This window comes from Tiliqua scincoides, chromosome 5 (assembly GCF_035046505.1).
Source record: "Tiliqua scincoides isolate rTilSci1 chromosome 5, rTilSci1.hap2, whole genome shotgun sequence".
In the NCBI taxonomy this organism is placed as follows: domain Eukaryota; kingdom Metazoa; phylum Chordata; class Lepidosauria; order Squamata; family Scincidae; genus Tiliqua; species Tiliqua scincoides.
The window spans coordinates 110,409,672-110,435,062 of record NC_089825.1 but is presented as its reverse complement, the minus strand read 5'-3'; the positions used below and the strand labels follow the sequence as shown (position 1 = coordinate 110,435,062).

The 25,391-nt window shown below is 44.0% G+C and overlaps 1 protein-coding gene across 1 annotated transcript; it reads right to left on the bottom strand.

Annotated features, from left to right (window-relative positions):
• Positions 1 to 15,686: 15,686 nt before the first annotated feature.
• Positions 15,687 to 19,532, bottom strand: LOC136654286 (olfactory receptor 5AR1-like; the record flags this gene model as incomplete). Its single annotated transcript, XM_066631238.1, has 2 exons — positions 15,687 to 16,626; positions 19,507 to 19,532. Coding segments are annotated over 2 exons (966 nt in total), but the record flags the coding sequence as incomplete, so codon positions are not given.
• Positions 19,533 to 25,391: the final 5,859 nt, after the last annotated feature.

Here is a 25,391-nt window from a genome sequence, read left to right as displayed (position 1 = left end):
CCACACGAACACTCAGGATCCAGCAGTCTGCTTCACCAGTCCCACCTCCCTCCATCCCTGTTCCCTCCCCCCAGCATGCCTCCGCCTCCCTCTCTGTGCCTCCCGCCTCCCTGTCAAGCCTGCTCCCTGCCTTCTCCCCATCCTCCACCCCTCCCCCTCCCCAGAACGCCTCATCCCCGCATCCCCCCCATGCCTCTGCTTAACTTACCATGGCTCGGTGGTCCAAGCGACCGCCAAGTGGCGGAGCGCAGGTGCCCATCTGATGCTAAGCCAGCGCCAGGAGGTGCTGGGCTACCACCGGCGCTTGCCCAGCAGTAAGCCTCACAAGCGTGTCTTGTGAGGCACACCGCTTTCGCTTTTCTCTTCTCTCCAATGGGCAATTTTCACAATGGAGAGAAGTGAAAAGCAGTGTGCCCCATGAATCTGTCCTGGGACCGGTGCTTTTCAACCTCTTCATAAACGACCTGGAGACAGGGTTGAGCAGTGAGGTGGCTAAGTTTGCAGATGACACCAAACTTTTCCAAGTGGTGAAGACCAGAAGTGATTGTGAGGAGCTCCAGAAGGATCTCTCCAGACTGGCAGAATGGGCAACAAAATGGCAGATGTGCTTCAATGTCAGTAAGTGTAAAGTCATGCACATTGGGGCAAAATATCAAAACTTTAGATATAGGCTGATGGGTTCTAAGCTGTCTGTGACAGATCAGGAGAGAGATCTTGGGGTGGTGGTGGACAGGTCAATGAAAGTGTCGACCCAATGTGCGGCGGCAGTGAAGAAGGCCAATTCTATGCTTGAGATCATTAGAAAAGGTAATGAGAACAAAACGGCTAATATTATAATGCCGTTGTACAAATCTATGGTAAGGCCACACCTGGAGTATTGTATCTAGTTCTGGTTGCCACATCTCAAAAAAGTCATAGTGGAAATGGAAAAGGTGCAAAAGAGAGCGACGAAGAGGATTACGGGGCTGGGGCACCTTCCTTATGAGGAAAGGCTACGGCGTTTGGGCCTCCTCAGCCTAGAAAAGAGACGCCTGAGGGGGGACATGATTGAGACATGCAAAATTATGCAGAGGATGGACAGAGTGAATAGGGATATGCTCTTTACACTCTCACATAACACCAGAACCAGGGGACATTGACTAAAATTGAGTGTTGGGAGAGTTAGAACAGACAAAAGATAATATTTCTTTACTCAGTGTGTGGTTGGTCTGTGGAACTCCTTGCCACAGGATGTGGTGATGGCGACTGGCCTGGACACCTTTAAAGGGGGATTGGACAAGTTTCTGGAGGAAAAATTCATTACGTGGTAAAAGCCATGATGTGTATGCGCAACCCCCTGATTTTAGAAATGCGTTATGTCAGAATGCCCGATGCAAGGGAGGGCACCAGGATGCAGGTCTCTTGTTATCTGGTGTGCTCCCTGGGGCATTTGGTGGGCCGCTGTGAGATACAGGAAGCTGGACTAGATGGGCCTATGGCCTGATCCAGTGGGGCTGTTCTTATGTTCTTATGTGACATTGTGTGCCAGTAGTGAGCCAGTGCGCTGAGCCCAGGATTGTGCTCTTACTCTTCAGATTTTTTTTTTTTTTGAAGCATGAAAAAAGAGTTAGTGACAGAAGCCACAGGATTTTTCTGACCCACCAAGTTTTCTTCCAGGGAGTAAAGTTCCCCTTTTGTTGGTGAGTGGAACTCACAAAGTGTTCTGCTTTTTAAGAAAAAATATTGGTATGCTGGACAGAGGCTCTTGCCTTGTGTAAAAGGAAATTTGGCAATGTCCGAACAGAGGATTGACCTGTTTTTGAGTGAAGTCATGCAAGAAAGCCCTTCTCCACATGAATTAAGGTGATTAAAATATTTCTAAATTGATCAGTGCTATTGAAAGAAATGTGGTGTTTGGACAATTTGATGTCAAATGTTAGGCTGTTGAATGTATCTGCTAAGCAAGCTTTGTAGTTTTGGCTGTCCTATTACAATGAAAATCACACTTTCAATGGGGAATATCTCAGAATGAATGAGTTAGGAAGCAATCCTATATGCACTTACTAGAGAGCAAGTCTCATTGAACTCAGTTTACAGCCCAATCCTAACCAAAGTGCCGCAGTGCGATCCAGTGGGGTCGGTGCAGCCTCCGCTATATAAAGGGCTGGAATGGAGGCAGCTGGAGATCTCGTTGAGATAAGGGAGAATTTGTCCCCTTACTCATAAGAACATAAGAACAGCCCCACTGGATCAGGTCATTGGCCCATCTAGTCCATCTTCCTGTATCTCACAGCGGCCCACCAAATGCCCCAGGGAGCACACAAGACATCAAGAGACCTGCATCCTGGTGCCCTCAATTGCACTGGCATTCTGACGTAGCCCATTTCTAAAATCAGGAGGTTGCACATACACATTATGGCTTGTAACCCGTAAAGGAAATGTCCTCCAGAAACTTGTCCAATCCCCTTTTAAAGGCATCCAGGCCCGATGTCATCACTACATTCTGCGACAAGGAGTTCTACAGACCAACCACACGCTGAGTAAAGAAATATTTTCTTTTGTCTGTCCTAACCCTCCCAACACTCAATTTGAGTGGATGTCCCCTGGTTCTGGTGTTATGTGAGAGTGTAAAGAGCATCTCTCTATCCACTTTATCCTTTCCATGCATAATTTTGTATGTCTCGATCATGTCCCCCCTCAGGCGGATACTCCTTATCAATCCCCTGCAAACTCTATAGGTCTACTTGGAACTGTGCAAGCTTATTCATAGGTGCAGAAACAAGTAGCCCCATGTAGGATTTTCAGGCCTGGGAGGGGGTGAGGATGCAGAGGAGGACTGCTCCGCCATCCCTGACTCCTCCCAGACCTGAACAAACATTTTTTTCATCCTCATGTAGAAATAATGATAAAAATGATAATAGCAACAATAATCAGAAAGTAACTTTGCAGTCTTTCACTCACCCATCTGCACTGAAATCCCATCTTCAGAGCACTGGACACAATCATAGCAACAAATCTGCTGCCCCTGGCGAACAAGCCTATTCTGGCCAGGATGGCACTTCTCAACACATCTGGACTGGGGCACCATCTAAGAATGATCACAGGGAATGGGTGTGTGTGTAGGTATCAATTGGATGGTACAGATTGCTCTAATGTTCATTTTTCTCCATTTAATGACATACCTAGTCCTCTGTTTACATCCATGTGCCCTCAAAGTAACCAGCTATTTTATACCTTTCTCTTATCCACTCTATAACCAGACTACCACTGGGTCTCTTTGGACCTGCACCAGCTCTTCAGCTGGCACAAGTCAGAGGAGACAAAGGACGCCTGTTGGTTGGCTCCAGAAGGGATAGCTTCCGGCACAAGTCACTTGTGCCACATTCCACACCCTCCTTCCTCTGAAACCCGATCTTCCCAAATCTGTCCCAAACCTCACACCCCTGGCCCCATTCTGCCCACCCTGCTGATTTACCAAGGACCTTCAGAGGATCTTCTCTTTGGAGTCATGGTGAGAGGGTACCCTTACCATCCAGAGTGGTAGCCTGGAAGCAAGCAGCTATGAGCACTTCCCAAACAGCTCTTACAATGCTGTAACCGTATTCCACCACCTGGACCCTAGTCCTGGAAGCACACTGGTATGTTAAGATTGGGCCATTAGAGTACCATCCTGTTCATGTCTACTCAGAAGTCATTTCCACGCAATTAAATGGAACTCATTCCATTTTTTCATAGAATTACAGCCTCAGCCTCCCCTGCAGTCTCCCAATTCTTGATTCAGAAAACAGCATCATCCTCCCCACCTGCGTGAACCTGGGATTCCACAGGATGGCACTTCCATTCAAGGTGAATTCTCTGCCTGTAGGAACCTGGGAGTCCATCCTGCCAACACTGATGCTCTTGAAGGAGTGATTGGGGAATGTGACTGTGTTGATGATATCAAATGAACTTGCCAGTTCTCCCTGCTGGTCAAGAGAAATTTCTTCCCCGGCACTGTTGTTGAAATGGACGTTTCTCAGGAAAGAATTGATCTGGATCAGAAGGGGAGAGGTAGAAAGACAGATAAATGAAGAACAGATTGTGTGTGTGTGTGTGTGTGTGTGTGTGGACAAAACAGGTGAATCCAAGTCATATGAACCATGTTAGATGCTTGTCAGTTGACTTTGGGGAGAGTCACTCCAGCTGCTACTTTTGGAAATGTATCTCACGCACCTGCTCAGAACAGGAATTCTTGCTCTCCTAGTTCCGTGAGATGGTATCTAGTGGTGAGCATTTCATCATGAATGAAGTTCAGTGTTTTATATTGAAGCAATTTGGGAGGGTTTTCAGTTTTGGGGAGAGTATAAAACAGAACTTTGCTTCCAAGAAGTAATTGCAGAATTGAGCAATTGTAGTCCTCTGTTCCCATCATTTCAGCTTTCTACTTTTCTATTGACTCGTCATCGATGAAGCAGCCTGGGATGTGTGGTGCATGGGGACCTTTCACCCTTCCAGGAAGGCCTTTGTTCAAGGTCTTTGTTGTTGTGCCTGGTCTTTGTTGAATATGAGCTGGCCTGGCCCAGGCCATTGCGCCACTCCTCCAGTGTGACCTCTCTAACCTACACCCCCCCAGAAAGCTTTAACGTAGGATAGGTATTGGAAGGATGTGTCAATACCTGAGTGCTTGGGGGAAATGGCATGTGGTGGGTGTGCCTCGGTCTCCTCTGCTGTGAAGCACAGAAGGTAACTTTTCCCTATTTTGATGCATTTAACTTTTCATTCCCTGCAATCTCTGATATAAATCAATTTTACTGTGCAGTTATAGCCTATACCTTGGGTTCCTTCATGCTCGACCCCCTAGTGGGTCCCAAATCACAGTTTAAGAAACAGTAGCCTATACCTTGTGTTCATTCATGCTTAGCCCTCTTATGCTCAGTGTTCCCATTATTTTTCACCATGAGGTGGATGTTTCTCTAGAAGCCCAATCCTATGGCTCATTTATGACATAGAGAGGACATCTCGCTTTCAGAAATGCCTTTCCACGGCTCACTGACAACGGCCATTTTAGAGACATTGCAGCAAACGGCAGCAGTGGTGGTAGACACTTGTTAAGTCCGATACTACCTAATTCCCCACATGTCCAGTGCAGAGGCCCCAATGCAGCTCCTGCTTAAACCTTTGAGGGAAGTTCTGAGTTTCCCAGGATAAACCTGTGCCTGGCCACAAGGGCTACTCAGACCTGTGCCAGCTGTATATATGACACATTTCTGTGAGGACGCAGTTCAGGGGATCAAAGCCAGGAATGGGTCAGGATTTGATGGCTACTGCTGCTGCTGAACCTACCCACTTCCCAGTCCCAACCTGCCATACTCCCTGCACCATTGCCACCCCATGCTGCCTACCCCACCTGGCCCTCTCCTCCTCATCTCCCTCCAACCACCTACATGCACTTACTAGAACCAGCAGGTTTCCATTGCCTGTGTCATGCGGACCTGGCTGTTCACCACTTCTGGCAGTGACCGCGCCACGAGATCTGGCAAGTCACCTTTGGAAAAAGCCAGAAAGCACTCAGCATCATCAGGATCGGGCTGTTAACTTCAGATCATGTGATGCCACACTGTGTAAATATAGGCGAGTTCTGAACAACTTGTAACTTACAAAGCTCAACACAACCCATTAGTGAGAAATGCTCAGAAGCAAGGAGCAGGCCAGAGGATTTGTACAGATATCATTACACACTTGGGAATAAAACCCATTGAATAGAGAGGAATTTCTTCCATCCCTACTAACTGGTATAAGAGGCACCTTTTAAAATGTGTCCTCATGTTTAGCAGATGGAAAGTAACTGTCCCTCATCACCCCAGCATAGCATTTTTTCAGTGGCTGTTGCTGGTGCTTTCTCCATGTTTTTTTTTCCTTTCTTTTCAGATTGTGAGCCCTTTGGGGGATGGGGAACCATTCTTTAATTTAGTTGTGTGAGCTGCTTTGTGAATTACATTTTGCTTTTTTAAAAAAGGATATAAATATTCTTAATAATGATGATACTTCTGAATAAAGAAGCTCTGGATTGCACTATTGCACTGTTGGTTTATCATCAGCTAATGTAGAAATTCATTTATGACTACAAGTACTTTCCACTGCCTTCTGCACAAGAATTAGGAACCAGAATCCAGCCAGTGTTAGTGTCAAAATGCACTTGTGGTTTATTATGCTCAAATTGAGAGATAGTCTGACCTGCCATGGGTGGAGATTCCAGATACTCAATGTAGCTCCATCGCCGATAGCTTTTGGCTTGGATCTTGATGAAAACATGGCATGGAGAGCATGTGCGACAGAATACACAGCGTTGTAGATACTGTAGCTCTGACCAGTCATTTTCATTTCAAACATATGTGAAGGGAGGCTCCTCAGCTTTTCCTTTCCACTGCACTTTACTTCTCTTCTCACATAGGATGAGGGGAGAAAACATTTAAATGTCGAAGACCAAAACTGTGCCATGAAATAAAACTTTGATTGGTAAGGGTTGATTGTCTCCAGGAAATCTTCATATCCGGGCATGTCATCTGAGTGGAGGGCAAAGGATAACATACCATTGAACGTTTTGGGTGCAAACTGAGCCAGATAATTTATACCTGCGAAATCCCACTGGGCTGTAATGATCCAAACCTTTTCTATTGGCTTTCTTAATTCATTTTCATTGACCATTAGAACTCTTCGGAATATCTCCATTAATCGTGCATCCCCGTTAACAAGAATCACATTGCTTCTGCTCAATAACAGAGAAGAATTTATTCTTTCTGTGGTCGGAAGTAAGAGATCATCAGATGGATCCCAGTATCTCTTTAGTGCTGGAATCATTTCTGTAAACTCGACACAAATGTTGTTCTCCAGGAGCCTAGATGTCAAGCTCTGCAGGAAAAGTGCCCCAATTTCATCATCTGAAACAATGACACCAATCCATGTCCATCCAAAGTGCTTAAGGAGATGAAGAATCCCATCATGCTGAGAATTTCCAGTTGGAAGCATGTTATGGAGTAAAGGAAACTGAGTTTTATCATTCAATACATGGTGAAAGGAGTTGTAATTGAACTAAGGAGAAAAGACAACAGTATTTTTAGAGGTGACAGAAACCTACCTCTCCTCCTGAATTTCAAAATCTTTCTCCCAATCTATAGCAAGAGGGAATGTGCCTTTCAAGGTTTCCGATTCAGCACCAAATATTGTGAAATCTGAATGTCCTCTAATGCTTTGCTGTTGGCAGGAGTATTGAAGGGCTAAGTCCAAAGTATAGAGAAATACATACATATCTCTCAGTATGGAGAAATTTGAATTCTTAATACATGAAGAGAAATGTTTAACTAAACACAAATGAGCACACCAACATACACACCACACTTCTGTATTCATATTGAAGGGCTAAGTCCAAAGTATAGAGAAATACATACATATCTCTCAGCACGGAGAAATTTTTATTCTTTCTACATGAAGAGAAATGTTTAACTAAACACACAAAAGCACACACGCATACACACAACACTTCTGTATTCATAACAGCCCTTCTAAACAGAACAAAACAACAGAAAAAAGAGTTTCTTTTTCTAATGTATGCTGGTTAAAAAACCCGGTAGCTACCTGAAGAGGACCTGGGTTGAGCCAAATGGACAGAGCCAAATTTTTTAGCTTGGCTGCTTTGGGGGAATGACCTACGAATAAATGCTCCAGTTGGACTGCTCCCTTCATTTCCATTAATCAAGTGCAATGTTCATTTCAAGGAAGGAACATACTTGTGGAAGTTTGTAGGTATTTAAGATGCTGGGCATGTGGATTGTATTTTGGGGGATGAGCCCTCCAATGATGGCCATGAGCTTCTTTTTCTGGCCACAATGGTAATTATAGCGACACCCTGTGAAAAGGAGATTCAGAGTGCCATAAGCGTTCCCCATTGAATTCAAGAAATCTGGAAAGATGATGTGTCCCAGCGTCTTGTTGGATAAGAGGTTGGCATTCCTGTTGATCTCATTTATGGCAAACTCAAGAGCAAGAGCTTCATGGAATTTCCTGGGGAATATACTGCAAAGAGAGTTTCACTTGATTAAGGCACATGCAATGAACTCTTTCTCCTACAGAAACTGTTGGAGTCATGCCATGTAAGAGCAAAACCCTCAAACCTTTAAAGGATCATGTTAATATTTTGAATAATTTTGTTTTCCACATGTGTTTTTTTTAATTCTCTAAAATCCTCCCTTTGAGGGCTGTGATGAACTCACCAAATTTGATTTTATTTGCTGAAAGCTGATGTCAGCTTATCATATAACACAGGCTTTAAACATAGCTACCTAGATAAACAGACACTGCATCTGAATTTGTGCATTATGTTTAGATAGTCGCTCAATTGAATCCTAATCCATGCTGTGATGTGGTACATCCCAACCACAGGATGAACACCTCAGTGATGAATAGAGATTTATTTTGTGTTTGGCCAAGGTAACTGGGGAAGGACTTGAGCTGAGGCAGGAATTGAATTCCTTTGGTTTCTTCTAGCTTCTTCTTATTTTAATTATTTACTTAAAAGATATTTATCCCAACTTTCCTCTGCCGGAGCACATGCCCTATGCAGCTTACAATTTAAGGATAAAATATACACTGGATCAAAACAATAAATAAAACCAGCAAAAAATAAATAAAACCAATTTGAAAAGGGCAAAAACACTCAAGAATCTTCTATGAAAGCACAGAAGGGAGTCAAGCCATCACCCAAATGTCAGACGAAACTAAAAGGTTTTGAACCCTCACTGAAATGCCTTGGGGGGGTAGATCTTAATTCTCCCAGTACGGGGTTCCTTAATTGTGGCACCACTACCGAGAAGGCTCACCATCCTCCTAACTTATGCCACAGTGATCTGGCAGTAGATTGAGATATGGGATTTTCAGCTTCATGAGTGTTGCTGCTCTTTCAGAGCTTGAGCACCTTGCCCTGGTTCTTTGCAGCCAAATTATTAGGCTACAAAAGACGGTGCAGAACAACTTGGAAGCAAGATGGAACAAGGATTAATTAACTGACATGCATGTATCTCTTCCCTTCCATGAGAATAATTTCAGGACGGCTGGATTTCTTCTACTCTCAATCCAAATGTAGAAAGATTTATTGCAATCTGAAAGTGACAGAAATGTTGGGGAACAAGAGGACTTGACTTGAACACGAATCTAGTCACACACAAAGAAACAGAGAAATGTAACAAAAATGTCAGGAGTAACTGTATAATGACTGTATACTGTAACTCTATTATTATTATTAACCGTATTTATATACCGCTTTTCAACAAAATTTCACAAAGCGGTTTACAGAGAAAAATCAAATAACTAATATTCAAAAAATAACTATTGTTTCTCTATTCAGATATTATCCAGGAGAGGATGGCTGAAATAACTACTTACATAAAGTTGACTGACCTTTTTGGTCTGGCATTAAAGGGAAGTTCCCTGATCTCTAATTGTACGAAAGATGTAAATTCACCAATTACAATACCATCTAAAGAATCAGGGCCTACGAGCCAGGACAGCGAAGCCCTTCGAGGGTCACAATTCATACTAACACTATGAGGCAGTTGCAGTAGCAAAGTTATCAGCAGTAATGGAATCAGCCTGCAGATCAGAAAGCCTTGGCCCCACACATACTGGGCCCCCTTCATTGTGACATATGTGCCCATCATCAGTGCTGTTACAGCCATCAGCATTCTTGAAAGGAGCTATAAAATGGACCTCAAATCTGAAAATAGTTACAGCTTCCCCACTACACAGACCATGAAATTCCCTTTAGTTACAGCTCTGCCTGTTTTCAGTGAAACTCTCAAATTGCTTTGTACTGTGTCTTTATAACCACTATAGAAGAGAAGAGTGTGTCACCTTGTTTGTTGTTACAAACTCTGCAAGTGCCTTCTGCTAATCCTTGGCGTATTCACTACTTGACCGATTATGAAAATTGCAAGGTTGAGAATTGTTCTTCCCAAAGCACTTGAAGATCTGCCAGGCTAAAGTAAACATGTTGGATGGATCCACAGTCAAAAACTTCTCTGCACTGGGGAGGAAGTAAAAGTCTCCAGTGCATGTTGGGTATGAAGAAGAACGTACTGAAAGAATAGCAACTAGCACAAGCGCTGTGGGTAAAAGGAAATTGTCAGTGACCAGAAGCTCAGATTTCCTCCCAAACCCATAACCTTTTTTCTTTTCCTTGCATATTCTGAAGACACTGTGCGTGTCTGTATGTGTGTTTTCTATTCCGTTTGTCTTCATTATCAGGAGCAGTGATTTTCAACTATTTTCACCTCACGGCACATGAGGTGGCGCATGTCCAAGGAGACCCATAGAGGCCAGCGACCCTTACCCAGGGGTAAGGGGAAAAATTTCCCCTTGACTCTGGCTGAGCTACTTCTGGCGCCTATCCTGCGCTGGATACAGCACAAGCCTCTTTGCTTGCCTGTTCCAGCGCAGGATAGAATTGTGCTTAAGGCACATGTGAAAGGTGGTTACAGGAGATGAAGTCCCACTTGGCAACAAATCAACTGCAGATTAGAATCTTATTGCCAAACTCAGAAAGGAATGTTGTTTTAGTAGGTCAAATGCTGGAGTTGTACTGAGAAAATGCACATTCAAATCTCAACTTAGCCATGAAGACTTCTGAGTAACCAAAGGCCAGTCAAAATTCATCACACAAATTTATTTCTCAGGCTTTGTGGGAATAAAAGAGAAGCTTGTGTACTACTCTTGGATCCTTAGGGTCAGATATCAGTATAATAGAAATATCATTTGTGGGGACCCCAAGAGAAGATTTCCATTACCCACCCAGTATCCTCTTTCTAAATATGGATATTGAAACTATAACAGTGTTATAGTTCACACAGTGTTCTCACAAACATGTCCCATATTTCTGGCAAACTAAGCTAATGGTGATCCAGCAGCAGAAAAGATTTGAAATAAAAGTTTGAAAATTGGCAGCAAAAGGAGGAAACAATTTACATTATGATTACATGAGGTGCTTTGAATCAAGCTAGAAGAATCTAAATTTGTTGTGCTCATTAAGTTATAGCTCATCTGACTTTGTATGGAAAAATGTTTCCCAATATATTCATCATCATCCCTATTATACAAAGATATAAACCTAATATATTCATGTGTGTGTGCATGCACATTCCAAATAAAAAATGGTAACGGATCTACAGGTGGAGCCTATTTATCCGTGTTAGTTCCGCATGATGAACAAAAAACAGCATTGTGCTTAATGCCATAGAGCTACGCAAATTCGCTGCAGCCTGACACTTCCGGATGGAAGGAAACTAAGGCAGCTGTTCTCAATCCCCTCCTGTCCCTTCCACTCTGTACTCAGCCCTCCTGTTGCCAGCTGCCCTGCTTCTTTCACAGTTGGAATGGTGAGCTTGCTTGGAAAGCCTCATCCTCTGTGTCCAAGGCTGCCTCCCAACAGTGCTGCAGGTTCTCCTCCTCTTTGCTGCCGCCGCTACTGCAGCCCTCCCTGGCCACCATCTTAGAAGCTCTCTGCCCCCGAGCGTTCTGGGACTTATAGTCCGGCTCACTGCTCACCCTCACCTGTCTTTCCAAGGCTTCCCAAGGTTTGCTTGGGAAGGCTTGCTGGAGCAGGAGAGCCTGCATCATTTGGGGGGGGGGGGATTTGGCAAGCACTCCCTGGGTTTTTTAAAGCAATCCTCTCTCTTCCCCCGGCCTCCCTCTCCTGAGCCCTCCACATTGCCAGCTGCCCGCTTCTTTCACAGGTGGGATGCCGAGCTTTATAGAGTCCAGCCCTATGAGTTTCTACTCAGAAGTAAGCCCCATTGTAGTCAATGGGGCTTACTCCCAGGAAAGTGTGGAGAGGATTGTAAGCTATATCTCATGCTTTGCTTGGTGGGTAGGCTTGCTTGTGCAATAACTGGGGGGGGGGGGAATTTGGCAAACAATCCCTGGGTTTTTTTAAAGCAATCCCCTCTGTTGCTACCACACCTGCCCCTGTGTGTGTGTGTGTGTGTGTGTGTGTGTGTAAAAGAGAGAGAGAGAGCTCCACCTTGCTGCACCTTACTGTGTTCTGGTTACACAAGGTTTTCCGCCTCCCTCTTCAGCCTCTTTGCTGGCTCAGGGGCTCCAGGAATGTTACTGTTCCTTGGAAAGGGGAACCTCTTCCATGGCTCCAGGGCTATTCCCTGCCTGGAATAGACCTCCAACATGCAAAATTCCCCTGCAAGACACCCTTCAATCTGCAATGGTGCCACTGCATTGGCACAGAGGAATATGCCCTGAACTGGGATGTTTGGATCCTATGGTCTATTGTTGCTGCTAAGAGAATTCTATTTAAGAGAAAACTGTTTACAAAAGGCATTGAAAGATGATAAATGTTGGAGTGTTTGCTTCTTCTTTTTTCTTGAATTGTCCTAAAATTTTCCTGAAAACTGGAGAACTGAAAATTTACAACCCTTACCGCCCAATCCTATCACCCACCATTGTACTCAATGCAGCATGTGCTGCATTTAATGGTGGGGAAGGGCTAGAACAGGAGCCTGAAGGCCAACCAGAGGTGATTAATAAAAGTTTTTGTCAGGGCCCCTTCCAGATGCCCTTACCCCCGACTTACCCAGGAGCAGGCACCCCATGCCCAGGGTGGGGAGGCTTCACTGCCCTCGAAGGGGGCAAAGCAGGGTGGCTCACCTCAGCCAGCCAGAGGGGGCTGGCAGGGCAAACAAGGAACACAGAAGGAAACAAGCCAGGAACAGGAAAGGCCTTTTCTGCCCCACCTGGAGGAAGGGGCAGGGCCAAAGGGGGCAGGCTTGCTCCATAAAACAGGGAGGCCAGGGATGAGAGGCAGTCAGAGTGAAGCAGGGAGCTGTGAGGTCAACAGCTCCTGCTCTTAGGCCAGATTTGGCAGCTCTGCTAGGGAAGAGGACAAGGGTGCTGGAGCCCCCTCTTCCTCCAGCCAATCTGAGGCCTCCCTGGGGAGGAACAAGCCTGTTCCAGGCACCTCCAGGGGAAGGCCCCTACAGTTTTATTTACCTCTGGGAAGGGCTTCCAGTTGCCTCTAGGACTCTTTGGTCTACTCCATAACTCCCCAGTGACAACACAGTTTGCCAACACGACTTCTACTGTATGCTGCAGGGGCATTTTGGCTTGTTGGGGCCTCCTTGGTGTAAGGGAATACTTGTTCCCTTGCCCCAGGGGATGCCCCAACAGCTGCCATGGGTCAACTTGAACCTGCATTAGCTCCATAGTCGGGGAAGTGGGTTTGGTTTTGTGGGTGCCAAACCCACCCCCTTTCTGGACCCAATCTGTCCTCTTCCTCACCCTGTCACCTTCCTGTTCTGCCCACCCCACCCCATTCCACCCTCCCTTCAATCCTCCTAACCCTTACACAAACTTACCAGTGGCAGCGGGTGTCAAGTCCTTGTTTTTACACAAACCTAGCCACTCATGACTTGAGGCTTTGGCACTGTCATGGTTGCAGCAGCCATAAAACTATGCTGTTGGAACACTAATTCCAGTGGCGTAAACTGCCCTTAGGATTGTGCTGTCAGTGTGTTTGAATGCGGCTGGACAGGTTCAAGTGGGAGGTGGCAAGATGACAGTAGTGTTAGGATGTTCCTGAATCACTGCACTGCGCTCCCCTCCCCATGCTTTCAGCAAAAGCAGCCAGGTGGACAAGAAGGAGTTAGTGGTGGCAGGAGGGTATGCACCTGCTAACACACCTGCAAGCAAGAAAGGGGGGACAAAATTGGGGTGGAGTTTCAGCTGGCACTTAAACTAGAGGCGGGTGTCAATGCCAATGCTGACAAGACAGATTTGCAAGGTTTCAGGCAGCAAGTCTGCTTGCTTCACTCCAATCGCATTCACAGCTGTGATTTACTATGTAGTACTGCAGCATTGTCCCATACAAATGTGATCCCTGACTGGGTAAGATCGCCTGTGTGAATCATGTAGTTAGGCCAAAGAAGAGAGTGACTGAGCAGTGAAAGCCAGAGGAAACAATGGGGCTGAACACAATTTTTAAATGGTGAATATTTCCACAGAGCGCATTAAAAAAGAAATGCCATATTTTTATCATTGTTACTTTCAGTCTGAAATTTGGCAATTCTATCACAGCTCTAATTCTACTGCCCTCCAACCCATTAAGACAATTCCTGCCCCATGTCTGGCAAACCAGCATTCTAAACCACAATGTCCTCTTCCTATTCAAGAGCTGCAGCTTAGAAATGGCAAGATTCAGCATTACCAGTAAGTATTATTGTCAGTTAGTGTATTATTGTCAGTAAGTGTAAAGTCATGCCCATTGGGGCAAAAAATCAAAACTTCACATATAGGCTGATGGGTTCTGAGCTGTCTGTGACAGATCAGGAGAGACATCTTGGGGTGGTGGTGGACAGGTCGATGAAAGTGTCAACTCAATGTGCGGTGGCAGTGAAGAAGGCCAATGCTATGCTTGGGATCATTAGAAAAGGTATTGAGAACAAAACGGCTCATATTATAATGCCGTTGTACAAATCTATGGTAAAGCCACACCTGGAGTATTGTGTTCAGTTCTGGCCACCGCATCTCAAAAAGACATAGTGGAAATGGAAAAGGTGCAAAAGAGAGCAACTAAGATGATTACAGGGCTGGGGCACCTTCCTTATGAGGAAAGGCTACGGCGTTTGGGCCTCTTCAGCCTAGAAAAGAGACATCTGATGGGGGACATGATTGAGACATTCAAAATGATGCAGGGGATGGACAGAGTGGATAGAGAGATGCTCTATACACTCTCATATAACATCAGAACCAGGGGACATCCGCTAAAATTGAGTGTTGGGAGAGTGAGAACAGACAAAAGAAAATATTTCTTTACTCGGCATGTGGTTGGTCTGTGGAACTCCTTGCCACAGGATGTGGTGATGGCGACTGGCCTGGACGCCTTTAAAAGACAAGTTTCTGGAGGAAAAATCCATTACAGGTTACAAGCCATGATGTGCATGTACAACCTCCTGATTTTAGAAATGGGCTATGTCAGAATGTCAGATGCAAGGGAGGGCACCAGGATGCAGTTCTCTTGTTATCTGGTGTGCTCCCTGGGGCATTTGGTGGGCTGCTGTGAGATACAGGAAGCTGGACTAGATGGGCCTATGGCCTGATCCAGTGGGGCTGTTTTTACGTTCTTACCTACATCAAGGTCACTGGGTTCAGCTATAAATTCCAGGAGAAGAACCTGTGCTGAGTGTAAATCAGACAGGTCTTAACCATTCCACCCTCTGTAGATTCAAAATTAAAGACAGTGTCTGTACTCCAGAGAAATTGATAACTTCTTGCACCCAGTGGGATGTAATTATTATTATTAATAATAAAAATATAGCACCATCAATGTGCATGGTACTTTACATTAGAAGAGAAGTCCTTGCTCTGAGGAGCTCACAAATTCAATAAGCACAAGGGACTTGGTTGAGGAAGGGGACCGAGGAAACGTCCTGATTTGGACATCTTTTTCTCAAACAGCAATTTCATTCCAAACCACTTTGTGATTTATATCTGAAATGTGGGACACTTTCAAAAGTGGATTGTATCACAAACATCCTCTGCTCCAAGAGTGAAACCTGAAAGTTCCGCAAGGCAGGCAGAAGCATATTTAATATAGCTAATATAGAGAACGGAGTCTTGGCTTCACAATATTGAAGCAGAAAACCCACAATCATTTGGATTCTGTGAATGTAGTTTTATGCCCTACCCATGGCTTTCCGGAGTGCCCCTTGCACATCCTTGTTTCTCAAGCTATAGATGATTGGATTAAGCATTGGTGTGAGAATCCCGTATAGCACAGACAAAATCCGATCCTGCTCCTGGGAGTATGTGGAGTTGGGACGGATGTATGTGAAGATGATGGTGCCAAAGTAGATGTTGACCACAGTCAGGTGAGAAGCACAGGTAGAAAAGGCCTTGAGACGCCCTTCCTTGGTGCGGATCCTGACAATGGCCGAAACTATATAGACGTACGACACCAGAGTAACCAGAAATGAACACATGATCACACCTCCACCCACCACAAAGGTCGCAATTTGATTGGCCTGAGTGTCAGAACAGGAGAGCTGAAACAGGGGTGGGACGTCACAAAAGAAGTGTCGGATGACATTGTCCCGGCAGAATGACAAAAGGGACATCATGCCAGAGTGCACACCAGAGTTAACCAAGCCCAGAATCCAGGCAGATGCTGCCAGCCACACACACGTTTTGGGGTTCATGAATACACCATAGTGCAGTGGGTGGCAAATGGCAGCATACCGGTCATATGCCATCACACCCAGCAGGAGGCATTCAACGCCACCAAAGGAGATGAAGAAATACATTTTGGAGAAGGAACCAGCAAGGGAGATTCGCTTGTCCTGAGAGAGATAACTTATCAGCATCTTGGGAACAGTGGAAGATGTGAACCCAATGTCCACGACAGAGAGATTACCCAGAAAGAAATACATGGGGTTGTGCAGTCTGCTGTCCAAAGCGGTGATGAGAAGAATGAGAGTGTTTCCACCTAGGGCCATCAAGTAGCAAAGGAGAAAGAGACCAAAGAGAATGAGTTGGACGTCTGGGTCACTGGAGAGCCCCAGGAGTATAAATTCAGTAACAGGGCTTCTGGCTAACAGCTCTTTTGTTGGAGTGCTCCTAAAACAACATCTGTGTGCCAGTTTTTGGTCCACTTTCTCAGCATACCTAATTTTCTTTTATTGACAAGGTTCCCTCTTGTGGCTCTGCTATTTTTTACTTGATTTTATAATCGACAAGCTTTGGATTGCTTTGGATTGGATTCTGACTGCTGGGGAATTCAACAGATAAAGAATCATGGGGAGGAAAAAGAAACGCCAAAGAGTTTCCCCGGGTCGGGGCTCTCCAACGAAAGCTGCCAAGCATCTCTGCTTAGAGGATTTATCAGGCTGGACTGAGACAGCAATTGAGACTTGCATCCCTGCTTCTACAAACAAATTCTCTGTATTGGAATCATCACCTTCTGCTGTTGGAAAGGAAAATGGGGAGTGCTGCGAGAATGCCTCTGAACCTGTTTATGAAAGATCTCTGCAAGCTGGGAGACACAACACAGCTTCTACACCCTCCTCTCCAACAAAGGAAAATACTATTCTTACCGACTGCCTCCTGGAAGATAACACTGACGCGGACAAACTTCAGAACTCAAAGGAGGGTAAGGAGGGTATGTTTCCACCTAACAGTCCCTTGTTGCCTCTTATGGCGGAGCAGTGTGTGATATCAGGGAGGACCGCCTTGATTTTCTTTCAAGAAATAAAATGTATAGCCTCCCGTGTTAGCACCCTCCAGGAGTCAGTTAACTCCCTCCGAGAATTGTTTTGTAAACATTTTGTTGACCCCCAGCCACCGCAACAGCAGACACATGGGAGGCATAAAAGCTTCACTCCTAAACCCGAGAGGCATAAAAGGCAAAAAAGCTTAACTCCCAAGCCTAAGAGTGGGGGAAGAGAAAGGAGAACATGGAGAAGATAGAGAATCCATCTGTATCTCAGCATCTTCTAGTGAAACAGGTGACCCTTGAACTCAAAAAGAATGTGTATAATGTTGGTAAATGGCTAAATAAATTTAAAATTGTGGATTCGCTGGCTAGATTACTTAGATCGGAACCCAGATGTATTGATTTAAAATATTACCAGCGATTGGCTGCCCCTCCAGATAGAACAAAATTGAGGCTGGAATTTGCAAGCCCGACCATCCCCCTGATGCTTTTCAGAATGCAGGGTTTTCTGAACTCCTATGAAATAAGAGCAATGAGAGTTTTTACAGATATAAGCCGGCCACCAATGCTGCCTTCTAAACACTTATCTGCAGCTCCTCCAGCTGTTATCATTCCAAGGTCAAGGTTTGAGAGGCTTGGCGTGGAGCCTACGACTGCTGCTGCTAATGACCCGCTGGAGAGCTATGTAGTTAACTCTCAAAATACTTTGAAAAATCTGCCCTGGACTTGTGCTGCTAATGATTCACAGAGGAGCAGTGCTAAAAATCCACAAGATATTTTGGAAAACCCTCTGAATACAGCCATAAATGAATTGGAAGAGATGACAGCCTCCCTCGAGGAATCCTTGGCAAGGCTAACGCCCAGAACGCCTAGGGTACTTCCCACAGTGGCAGTAGAGGCTATGGTCCATTCAAGTCAGGTTTGCCATGTGGAGGACATGGATACAGCTCCCCCCTCTGAGAGAGAATTGGCAGAGCTGGATGACTCTCAGGACTTGGTACTTCTACTGGCCTCTACACAAGAAGGTGGAGGAGAAACAGTTGAACAAACATCCCCTCCTGCTGAACTCTTTGGGGAGCCAATAAACACTGCTGGTAAGGCACCCAACATAGAACAACCAACAGCTTATTTACAATCATCTGGCGTTAGCGCTGCTCTCCAGAAATCCAGCGTGGTCAATGGAAGTAATATGAGACTGGAAACTATACGCACCCAAGACAATACTGGTGAAGAAGACCTAGATTTTAGAGAACTTTTGTTCCAACTGGAGGCTGAGGAGGGATCTCTTTCCTCAGAGGTTTTGGAGGCCTTTAAAAATTTGTCTGCTGGAGAGCAAGCCAAAGTTATTGATAATTTGGATAAGATTAGAGTCCAACTTAAAGACTCTATGGATGGACAGATGACCATGACCTCAACTGCTATTGGAACAAGGACTGCTCAGTCGAACTCTAACGTTCCCCACCGACCATCTGCTGTTCAACCGTCTAAAACACAGAAGCTTATTTCTTTGGGACGTGGAGAGGAAGACATTCAAGCTCTCCCATCAGATTGACTTACATCTGCAACACCTGATCTCACATCAAGGACATATTTAAAACTTCTTTCTTGGAATATTGTGGGATGGCATAGCAAGGTTAATGATGAGACTTTCCAGAGATATTTATGTGATTTTCACGTAATCCTTTTGCAGGAAACCTGGTCTCAAATTCCTTTACACCTTCAAGGTTTTAATACCTACAACATTCCAGCTTATAGAATAAGCTCCAAGGGGCGTTTGCAAGTGGGGATGACAATTTTTGTCTCTTCCCAGCTAAATTCAGAACTGGTGGTCACCAAGACAACTAGCAAATTATGTCATGCAGTCAAGCTTATTCTTAACAATCTTCAGTTAATAATTGTAAATGTTTATCTTCCTCCTGGCTTGAACAACCAATTATTATCCCAGAATTGGAGCACCTTCTGTAAAATTGTCACAGAGTTAGACATGGAATTTCCTTCATGCCATTGTCTTATCGGTGACGATTTCAACGCCAGGGTTGGAAATTCAGAGCCGTTGCTCAGTACTGCCGCAAACTTAGATCCTGATTCATCTCCCCTTGATTTATTTTCTTTAGAAAGATTTTCCAAAGATAATAAAACAAATGCAGCTGGCCTCTATTTGGCCAGATTCTGTGTCAATTTTAATACAATATGGTTAAATGGCCTTGTAGATTTCCCCAATTCAGGTGAATTCACTTATGCTTCAGCCATTGGTTCCAGTGTTATAGATTATTTCTTGGTTCCACTTCACCTCAAGGTCAATGTTATTGATTTTTTTGGTTGATGATCTAGGAATGAGTGACCATTTTCCTTTAATACTCAAGCTAGATTTAGGTTCTTTCCAGTACTCCACCCCTGATGTAGAGCTTGAAAATGAATATGAAATTAGGCCTAAAATCATGTGGAATACTACAATTAATCAGAAAATGAGCAAACTGCTCTACACGGAGCCGTACAAGAGCTATAGAATCCAACTTTTAGATGAGTCAGATCCGATAGAACTAATTAAGATATATGAGTTATTAATCTCTAGGGTTTCATCCACTTTAGTCTCCTACACTAGTATACCCTCTGCTAAAGGTGGTATAGGGGAGGGATCCCAAACAATATCCCCTTGGTTTGATAGGGATTGTATGGATCTCAAAAATCAGATTAGATCCGTTTACCAGCAATACCGCTATTCAGGGGCTATTCAAATTCCCGATACATATTTTATTCTAAAGAAGCAGCTGAAACAACTGATCCAAGAAAAGCGACATAATTATGCTTCCCGCTTGTGGTATAAACTACTAGCTGCCATAGAACATAAAAATTCTAAGCAATTTTGGGGTATAATCACCAATTCTGCTCAGAAAACTGCACCTCGCTCTCAGATGGTCATCTCCCCACAAGAGTGGTGCCGCTTTTTCTCCACCTTATATTGCCAAGAGGGTGAAAGTGGCTTAGCATCTTTTACTTTAAATCCTTCAGCAACCACCCCATGGCCTCCTGTATCCACTGAAGAAATTATAGAGCTAGTCTCTCAAAGTAAACAAGGGAAAGCTCCTGGGCCAGATTTGGTATTGTCAGAGATCCTGAAAGTGGACCCCGAATGGTGGGCCCCTATTCTATCCTCATTATTCACAGTGGTGGACCAAACAGGTATAATACCAGCTGAATGGACAAATGCTACTATAGTGCCTATTTACAAAAAAGGCGACCATCGTGATCCCTCCAATTTTAGACCTATAAGCCTTTTATCAGTGGGGGGAAAACTTTATGCAAAACATCTTTTAAACAAGCTGCTATCCTGGATGGAAGATCTGGGCCTTCCAGGGTGGGATCAGATAGGATTTCGAAAAGGATCTTCACCAATTGATCACTGTGCTGTTTTAGCTCATCTGATTGACAAGTACACAAGGCTAAAAAATCAAAAATTATATGTTGCTTTTCTGGATCTTAAAGGAGCCTTTGACTCCGTTAATAGATCGCTGCTATGGGACAAACTAGTTAAACTCAATATAGACCCTAGACTTCTAACTCTTATTCAGAAGCTTTATACAGGCACCACCTGCCAAATTAAAATTACATCTTCGGGGAAATTGACCCCCAAAATTCAGGTCGAAAGGGGAGTGAAACAGGGGTGCATTTTAGCACCCACTCTTTTTAATCTTTTTCTGCACGATTTTACCCCCTTTTTGCTTCAGATAGATGGACATTTTTCCAAACTAGGTTCAATGCATATTCCAGCATTGCTTTATGCAGATGATGCAGTGCTAGTATCCTGTACACCTATTGGACTTAAGCGACTTTTAAATAGAACTTCTGACTATCTGAAATGTAACAAACTTGAACTGAACTCTCAGAAAACCAAAGTTATGGTCTTTTCAAAATCATGGAGCCCAGGTACTTGGTCTATCGGAGGGGAGAAACTGGAACAGGTCAAAAGCTTTAAATACCTTGGAATTCACTTCCATTACAATCTTTGCTGGGGTACTCATCAAAAATTGGTTACCAACTTGGCCCGTGTCACTTTGCAGAGCACCAATCGATTCTTTTTTAGTCAGGGCAATCGTTATATACCAGCTGCTCTCAAGGTATTTAACGCCAAGGTATCGGCACAGCTCCTGTACGGGTGCCCTATCTGGATTAGCTCTATAAATCACACCCTTGAGAGTATCCAAGCAAAATTTTTGAGGGCTATCCTGGGTTTACCTAAATCTGTACCAATCAATCAATCAACAGTATTTATATACCGCTTTTCAACTAAAAGTTCACAAAGCGGTTTACAGAGAAAAATCAAATAACGTAAATGGCTCCCTGTCCCAAAAGGGCTCACAATCTAAAAAGATGCAAAAATGAATACCAGCAGACTGCCACTAGAACAGACAGTGCTGGGATGAGGTGGGCCAGTTACTCTCCCCCTGCTAAAAAAAGGAGCACCCACTTGAAAAAGTGCCTCTTACCTACTTAGCAGGGGTGCAATACTCTGCATTATGTTTGGAGACCGGACAATCGCTCTTAGTATCAAGAGCATGGCTTTTAACCATACGCTATTGGCTCCTATTACATTATAACGTGAAACCAGGCAGTCTCCTATCCAGAATGCTATCTGAGTCTGGTTCTTCTAAATAGTATAGCCAAATTAAATCAAAAATCAAATCAATTGGTTTTTCATTGGATTTTTTAAGTTTCTATCCATTCCCTGAAGTTTATCAAAGGGTAAAGCAAAGAATGCTAGACATTGAGGCACAAAACCTCTTTGAACTTGCTTCTAGAATTTGCTCCCCTCTTAATTTCTCTATCCCGCTAAAGTATGGGCAAATGGCTCCTTATCTGAGTATTCTGATCAACCCCTCTGAACGTCGTGCAATCTCTTTGGCAAGATTCAATGTGTTTCCATCCAAGGTCACAGAAGGTAGATATAGGCAAATACCATATAAAGAACGCCTCTGCCCTTGTAATTTGGGAAACGTTGAATCAATCATGCACATTCTTTTTTATTGTCCTCGGCACACTAGATCCCGCCACACTTACATGACTCCACTTCTTGGCAAAATGAATGGGCTTTCGGATGAGGCAAAACTGAAGTGTCTCCTAAATGACTGCTCACCAGATGTGCTAGAGGGAATTTCTAAATTTTTACTTTTGGTGACTTCCAAGCCTTCTTAATGTAATTTGTCAAAATGTTGATATTTTATGTTGAACTGTAAATGTTTTATTAGTAATTTAGTATCTTAACTCCGTTTTTGATAAACGGGACTAGGACTAATTATGTTTGCTTTTATGATTTCTCTATCTATGCCTAATAAAGGTTTATTCATTCATTCATTCATTCAGTAACATCTGTGCCATTCTGCACCATCCGATGTAGGGGCTCCATCTGTGAGGGAATATTAAATGGAATATTTGTCAAAAGGTGGCACATGGAATAGAGGGTTTAGCCACACAAATACAAGCATGACAACAGTCAAAGCACAACAGCAGTTCTTTTTTTTTTTCAATCCCTAGAAAGCATTTGCGCTGCCTTCCATTCTTTGCTTTCTCTCTCTCTTTCCAGCTTCTTCCTCCTAATGAACTCTCAGAAACTCACAGAATTTATATACCTTTAACTTTTCAAGAAGAAACATTCGCTTTCATAAACTCCAGTTCCCAGGACTATGGGAATATCTGATCCAACCCCATTATAATGGAATTTGGTGGGGGGTTAGCCTACCTCCGCACCTGAACTCCATTCCCTGCTGACACTAAAAATGCTTTTCTCCAACCACCGCACATTAAGTATTTTTAAGCACATCATCTTCCCTTCTGATTGTAACAGTGTTGTATCAGGGCAGGGGTAACTCCAGTGTTACAACCAGAGACAAAATTTGGATGCACAGATCAAGCTAAATATAACACAGAACATTTTTTTCCCCCAAGATACACTTTTTGGAAGAGAGTTGTGATTGGATCTCCTAATATTTGTTTTTAACTTTAAAGTTAACAGATTCTAGATTTGTTTGAATAACAGATTCAGATGAAACAGTGTTTATTCTTTATACTTATTTTATCTCTCCCCCCTTGGGGCAAATAGCCCTTACTCTGCCATGTCCCAGAAAACCCTCTTACCATTGCATCATCAATATATCAAGGTAAGGAAAATTCCAGTTCTAGGACCACATACTGTATTAAAGGGAGGCAGGGAGGCTGTGGGGGGCATGCACTGGATCCTATCCCCCTTTTCTTCAGCCTCCCCACCTCCTTCTCCCTAAACTTCCACTAGTGAAATTGCTAGTCTGAGGAAACCCACTGAGGTGCAGGAGGCTTACAAAAGTGTCAGGGGATTTAAACTCCTTTTGCCTATGAAGCCTCCTGATTTGTCCTCCCCTACTGGAAACAGTGTGCCCATTTTTGGCGTGGCTGCACCAGTGGGGGGGGGGGATAAGAATAGAATTGGACTCTAAATGGTGCCGTTTAAATGAAATGAATTATTACACTCCCCAGAACTTGACAGAGATACATACTGTAACAAGTACACAATGCTTACGCATTCCAGATGACTTTGGGCCCCATCCCATTCAATTTTTCAGTGCCGGTGCAGCTGTGCCAATGGGGCATGCACTGCATCCTGTGATGGGGAGGCAGTCACAGAGGCCTCCTCAAGGTCTGGGAACATTTGTTCCTTTACCTCGGAGCTGCATTGTGGCAGCACTGGTGCTAGAAAGTTAGATTGGATTGGGCCCACAGAGATTTGTTTTCTACCTCTGTTAGCCCAAGTCTACTCAGGAGTAAGTCTCATTCTAGTTGATGGGGCTTACTCCCAGGAATGTGTGGATTGAACTGCAGCCTGAAATAAGGGTTTGGGGACTTGTAATGGCTACTGATGGATATATTTTTAATGAATGTATCTGAACTTTAGCTAGAGGCTGTCTCCACTGAATTTGGTAAGTTCATTATAAGAACCTGAGAGCATGCTACTAATTCTTCTCCTCCTAGCCTCTTCCCCACAAATAATTAACTGCATGTGGCATATCTGTCAGAGGAAAATAATGCATCACTTGCCTCAAGCACAGCATTGTCCAAGAGGGGAACTCCAATTTCTCCCTTTTCCTCCAACATGTAAACCTGGCCCATGCTTCTCCTTTGAAGAAATCACAACTGGGATGATGCCATTTGTAGTGGAGAATTTTGGGGTGAGAAAAGGGTTCTTATCTCTTCCTTACCCATTGGTTTCCCTCTGAAACTTCCCCTACCAGTCACCTTTCTTCAGCCCAAGTGCTAAGCTCTTGTTTCCTCATTGGATTGCCACTTATGTAGTGGGGGGATGGACGGATTGGACAGGACGGGACGACGACCTTGTGACCTGCTCCACCACATTCTTATACTGCCCAACGTTCTCCAGTTTAGTGTGATGGGAAAGGAGCTTGCATGCAGCTGCAATCATATTTTAAAACTCATTTCTGTTAATATAAGATTAAACTGTGGAGTGTGATTTGAACTGGTGACTGTGAGGTGTGATGGCTCACACATGCAAGCTTCGCTGCAGCCATCAAGCGGGCAACATACATGTGTGAACTAGTTGTTGGACTGAGGAAAAGAACTGGTTTCAGATCTAAACGCAAATTTTTATGAGTTTTCATTGAAATTAGCTGCTGACATCACTTGTTTCATCTTTACTAATGCAATACATCTCAGAATGTCTTCCTGAAGACAGTGAAGTCAACAAATATTTAATCATTTCATGTGCTTAAAGATCTGGTCATAAATGATGATGGAATGCCAGAAATTAATAATGATAATGATAGAATCTTGGCTGGAGCCTGAATTGTAACCTATAATGATCTAGCTAGATTCTGAATTGCAAGCCCAGCATAGGTTGTAATAAAGTAATAAAATAATGAGGATGTTGTTCATCACACATGGTATTTCAATTATAACCTTACCTGCTCAGTATTGATCTTTTTGTTTTATGCAGTAAGTAAGCCATTCTGAAGCTCCATCCTGGACTGCATCTCAATAAAAGAGAAATCCTCTTAAATTGCCAGGAGCAAGTTCACCAATACTTCTCCCTCTGGCTCCTTCAAGCAACAGTTCCAAATCATACAGTACATAGACCAGGCTAGGCAAATACGCCAGTGTGATGTGCCCAGGGGAATGATTGCTACATACT